This window comes from Malurus melanocephalus, unplaced genomic scaffold (genome assembly GCF_030028575.1).
Source record: "Malurus melanocephalus ecotype Western Australia unplaced genomic scaffold, MMel_1.1 scaffold_12, whole genome shotgun sequence".
NCBI lineage: Eukaryota > Metazoa > Chordata > Aves > Passeriformes > Maluridae > Malurus > Malurus melanocephalus.
In genome coordinates this window covers 400,575-406,574 of record NW_026623244.1, presented here as the reverse complement: position 1 = coordinate 406,574, position 6,000 = coordinate 400,575, and the positions used below count along the sequence as shown (strand labels likewise).

The 6,000-nt window shown below is 39.5% G+C and overlaps 1 protein-coding gene across 1 annotated transcript in view; it reads left to right on the top strand.

Annotated features, from left to right (window-relative positions):
* SORCS3 (sortilin related VPS10 domain containing receptor 3) overlaps positions 1–6,000 on the top strand; it is a 182,642-nt gene that overhangs the window by 153,688 nt on the left and 22,954 nt on the right. The window contains exon 19 of the mRNA XM_057379343.1: positions 3,656–3,842. Within this exon, the coding sequence (XP_057235326.1) occupies positions 3,656–3,842 (187 nt within the window). The remainder of the gene's footprint in view (positions 1–3,655; positions 3,843–6,000) is intronic.

Sequence of the window (6,000 nt, the reverse complement as noted above, 5' to 3'; positions counted from 1 at the left end):
AGCCCTTATCTTTTGTATTTATCTATTGGTTCAATTCCCTCTGTAGCCAACAGCACCATCAATTACTCCAGGCCATGTTGCTGCCTAAGGCATCAAAATGTTGAGCCTCTTCTAGCCATTCACTGAGGTGGTGCTGGAGAAGCACAAATATTTTTCGTCACATTTTGTGTCCTGTGTACGTCATTTTGGGGCAGTACCCTGAGACAGCTGAGGCAGAGCACCCACAGACAGACTGACACACTCTCACACTCAATTAAATTCTTATGGAGTAGCTAAGTATTTCACTGGGACCACACTAATCTGACAGGGCCTTTACTATTCCTCAGAGGTTCATGCATGCTCTGCTTTTAYACAAGGGGGATTTCCTGTCTGCTTGCTGCTTCTTTTCTGTTCGGCAGACTTGCAGTGGTAAGACAATTCGTATAGACACTATGAGTGGGAGTTCACAAAAGAACAGATATAATCTAAAAATTAGGAATCAACTAGTAATTTATTAAGGAACCCAAGTGGAACTGCTGCGTACGAAGAATGATAAACAGATGGGGAATCAGGCAGCAGTCAAGGTAGCTGAAGAGTGGAACCTTTGCAAGGCTTTAGAGATTGAAGAGGCAGCTGAATARATATGTGAGGGTGTTCACTCTCATGTCTGTTGTTGAAAAATAATGATAGTTAGAAAAACATTTTATTGAAACACCTTTTTTTTCCCAAGGGAAGAGGATCTTCAAGAATATGTCTATGTAAGTGAACAGCCTATTCCACTGAAAGTTGTGTGTTGAGTTAGTTTCTTGAAATAATAGATATTTAAAGAAGAAAAGAAAGAAACACTGAGATTTTGGACAAAAGTATTCCAGTCTCTGAGCGTGAACCTGAGAAGAAACGTGGTCAAAGAATTCCTTGTTAGTTGGAAGAAATAATTTCTGTAGAGGTCTTAATTGTTACTTAATGGCAGCAAGGTGGAAAAYTAATTCCTGACTTCCTCCACCTTCTCTGGTCACTGTTTACTGGTGGGTTGGTTTGTACCTGTGTTTACACGTCCTTTCTGAACCCTCCTATGGCTCCATCTGTGTAGTTTCCATTCCAGCTGTGTCAGACCAGATTTAAGAGCCAGCAGTTCTTTCCTGCCTTCTGGCACACACCCTCAATATATGGAGGTGACAGACSTTTAGGATGTCAGTGACAAATGAAGACTTCATCACAGTTAATCAAAAACTGACTTTCTCGGGATCTACAGAATTAGCTTTRCTAGTATTCTTCACAGTGGTAATCAGAATAGGTGTGTGGCAATGGATGGGGACAAAGAAATGTAGAGTGACTGATGGTTTTACCATGGTTTCAGAAATGTGGGGCTGCACTGTGACCTGGACTGTGTATACATGCAAGGGAACATGAGGAGATGAGAACCTTYTTAGACTTTTTTTTTTATTCTGAGTTTGGGTTTGATCACAAAACTGTAACAGGGTGCCAGCTAGTTGTTGTGGATTTGTGGTCTTGACCACATYCACTGATTTCCATACTCAGAGCTCCAATCTTTGTGACAGCCAGTAGCTCCTTCYCTTTCAGTCATTTATGAGGCTTAAAGCAACAAAATGTGCCTCTTGAATATATATGGATAGCAATTATTTTTTTTTTTTCTTTTGAAGTGCCTCCACTTCCTTTTTATTTTAATTTATATTCGTAAAATCCAGAATATCTGATATCTTCGTGTGGGACTAGCATGCTTGTGGTAGTGTTTTATATATTGGATACATAGGTATGGAAGGAAAGAAAACATAATTAGTGTCATGGGCAGGCTTTGCATTGAGGACCCAATTCATAATGGGGTGAAAATATCTATTTAGTCACAAAAAAAACCACCTGTTCCTGCTTATCTACTTGAAACCTTCTCATYTCAGATAGAATCATATTGGAGGAGCAAGACGGAAATAGAAAAGAGAATTGTCAGGCAAGGGAGACGAGCTGCCATGATTAGTGCAAGAGATTTCAGCCTGAGGTCATCAGTGATWAATCCAGCCCAGATCAAATTTTTATCCTCTGTTCAGTATCTTCCGTGTGAGATGAACTTGTGSTCTTAGTTCATTCCCTTGAGGAGTGGTTTTGAAAGGTTTAACAAGCTGTGGGAGCCTTTCTRTCAAATAACTGAATATCCCAAGAGTGTAATTTTGATCCTGCTAGAGAATTTTTTAGAATGACTTTAAAAACTCTCTGTCTAAAGGATGTTATTGACTATTCAATATTATAGGTACGTTTTAGTGTCACTACCACTTCAGTCCTTTCTGATTGCTCTTTGGTTTATACTGAATCTTTAATGTCCTTTTAAGGCAGAGGTGAAAATGATGCCCTGAGYAAGTCAATAATCAAAACTCCTCTGGCTCCCTTGCAATGGGAATGATGGAGCAAGGAAGGAGAGAGATCTAACATATTTAACCAAATACCCATATTTMAAAAACTGCATGCCATAATCCTGATTATATGAGTATCTGAAGACCCCAAGTATGTGCTCAAAGCAAGTTCACATCTGAAAAATAACCTTCCTGCACTCTGATTTCTTCAGGCAGATGTAGTCTRTGAGCATGGCARAATCTGTGGGGGCTGTTAAGGCCCYRATTACCTACAAAGGGGACCTGCTTCTTTGTGGTCTGGCTTCTTATGTGTGCTCCCTGTGCATTTACAGCTATGAAGGTGTTTATGAGATGACTCTGAAAGATTTCTGATTTTCCCATTTAAAAAAAAAAAAGTTGATTTATGAGCAGCGATTTAAATTTTTTTTTAACTTTCCAGTCACATCCTCAATATATCTAGGGATTGATTTCAGTTTGAAGTTAGAAACATCTCCAAAATGTAGTGGTATCTTCTTCACCTGCAGTGAATGCAGTGCGGATCTTTCATGAAAGGAAATYACTCGGCGCAACACATTTTATATATATGCAGAAATCTAAAGCTGCAGAGACTTAATCTGAGTTGTAGTTTTATTTCAGTTTAGTGAAATCACTGCAGTGGGCTTTAGCTTAGTTTAAATTAGCCTTGTTTTGTGTTACGTTAGTCAGCTGGGGGCAAGTATAAAATAAGGCTCCAAGAAACTGAAATAACAGACACTTCCACAGTTCTATTACAGTAGTTTAAAGCATGATTTCAACTGAAACAGTGCAACTTCTGTCTCTAGACAGTACCTGTGGTGCTGGAATCTCTCGTCTGTTGTTCCCTCCTTCATTTAATAAYTGTCATTGACAGTAATCCTAGAAGAGATTTTCTCATCATCTGCTTCATTCTCCTGTGTATCCAGGCCCTGTCTCTGTGTTGACTGACATTAGAAAAAAATCTGTCAGTCCTCAACGCAGGACTCAACCTGTATAAATTCAGCCATCCTGAAGTTACATATCTAGCTGAAACTAGTCTTCTAAACTCTCTCTCCTCAGGGGTGGATATTTGCAAGACGTGATTCATGTCACCTGTTTCAGTTACCTTAGGTTGGGATGTTGTTCTTTTGCTGCGTCCAGCCACTTTGGGGATTGACAGAACAAAGCCAGGTTTTTTTTTTTTTTTTTAAGTTCCACCTTTGTACCCATGCTAATGAAATAGAACTAAGTGGGATGGAGAGTAATATAATAATATAATTTTTGATCACCCTAGTTTCCTAATCCAGTCTTCTGTGCTGCAGGGCGATCTCCAAAGGACAAACATCCAGCTTGATTTTGGAGAYGGCATTGCGGTGTCCTACGCTAATTTCAGCCCCGTGGAGGACGGCATCCGCCACGTGTACAGGAGCGCTGGAATCTTCCAGGTGACAGCATATGCGGAGAACAGCCTGGGCTCSGACACTGCTGTCCTCTTCCTGCACGTGGTCTGTGAGTACCTCACCTGCCAGATTCCTTGGGATAAAATCTGACTGCACTGACAGTCCCTGCAGCTTCAGCGGGGCCAAAGAATGGCTGCAAACCCATACATCCGTGCAGTTCATGTTTTTCCAAAGGCTCAGGCTTCTTGACACTTTTCTAACTTGTTAACTGGGTTTTGTTGAACGAAGGGAAAGGGGAGGGTTTTTTAAACACAAGTATATTTGCWGTCCTCAGAGTTATGGAGAAAAGTTTAAAAAATGTCTGTTGGGCTTTCTGAAAGGGTCAGAGACCAAGCAGCATACGAAACAAAGTCCAAATGTATATACATGTGTTATTCTAAGAGGTTTAGATTGAACAACTAAATTTTGAGTCATTTATTCAGGATATCTACAATTCTAATTTAATGAGATATAAATGTTGTGCTAGGCATGCTTCCTGAGATATGAATGTACTGAGTGCTAACGTGTGCTTTTCACATTTCGTGTGTTTGACATACATCCCTGRTGTTCCTGTCCTGTTTGGTAGATCAATGCAATTTCTCTCCACTTGMCACATGAGCAAACTCAAATATAGAGCCCTCAGTTAACTTCTCMAGGCCACAGGAGAGAGCAAAGAGTGTGGAATGCAGGATGAGACCAAAAAGAGCGCAGTTCCTTGATCTACTCTCAGGCTATTAGATCTCTTGTGTTCAGATGTACCCAGTCAGTTTTGCCCCTAATGGTGATTGTATCCATGTCTATCTTCCCCATTTACCTGTCAGAATGTCTCATATCCTGTCTTTTACTTGAGCTTTTCTGCTGAAAGGAAGCACATAAGAAATTTCCAAAACTCAAGAAYTTTTTTCTCCGTTTTAATTTCCAGCTCCCTGTGTGAAGGAATAAATGTTCCTTGAAGCTTTTATTATGCTCATAATTCCCTCAAAGTCAATCATGGCTGCACTTAACAACCTGTTATTAGAGCATTAACTGTTTTTTCCTTCACCTTGGGCCATTAGCTGACAAAAGTGATGGTTACCTGGTAATAACTACCAGATTTGTATGGATTATCTGATTTTTCTCAAAGGAACTACTTTTTCACGGTAAGGATTTTAAAGCAGAATGCAACAAGGGAGAATTCCTTGGCCTGTTTTTGCTGTTCTCCCCCTTTCTTCATCAACCTTTCAGATCTCTCCTTTGACTTTTACAGCATTCTTAGGTGGCCAATTTATTATCGTTATCTCTAGGGAAATATTTTGCAAGCACTTACATTCATGCTAATACTGAAATAAAATGACACCTCAGTACTAGACTTTTAATATATTTGGATGTACTACTCAGTATAGGAGGTTTGACCTTGAAGCTCAAATGTACAGAGAAAAAAATGTCTGCAAATCAGTCTTATTATACAATGTCTAGAACTGGAATCTTGTGCTAAAAAAAATATACCAGACAAAAAGGCTCTTTGGCCTCAAGCAACAATAATTTTCTACCCTGCAGCATTATTAGAAACTAGTCAACTTTTCAACTTTCTGCAAGCTTCTGTCAAGCTGCTTATCTTGATATTTGAAGGAAGCTAGGATATTAGTGGTTTTCCTCTTACATGCACTGTCACAAAATATTTGGGGTAACCTGCTATTCTTGCAGACCCAGAGTACTTCCTATGGTCAGGGTTCAGAAGAGACTTGCTGGTAGAGATCTCCTGGGAAAAGGCCCAAAAAAATATCAAGTTYTAAGGAGCCAAAAGCAAGAATAGGGTCCTTTTGTGCTTGGAGCTCTATGTTCCAGTGGTAAAAGAACAGCTCTTGCTCTCCTCAGTCTTTGTAATCCAAGAAGATGGAARACTGATTAATGTCCCCATTTCATGCTTGAAGAGCTGAGAGGTAACACAAGAAGATTGTCTCAGTTAAAATCACCACATTTCCTGCTTCCCAGAATGAATGTCTTATAAAAAAAAMGGAATCTGACTTTCCTTATTTTGTCCTTTCCATCTCACAGGGATAGTCTGTCAGTTTGCTGTTTTTAAGSTACTACCCAGAAAGTAACATTGTCTGATGGGCAGCAGTTATCAGCTGAAATTCAGTACCAGTGAAAACAAAAGATTAAACAGGAAGAAAAACAATGGAGATAGCAGAAGCTTTAAACAAACTACCAAACAAAATCTCAGTATTTTTTTCACATGTTGTTTTTTC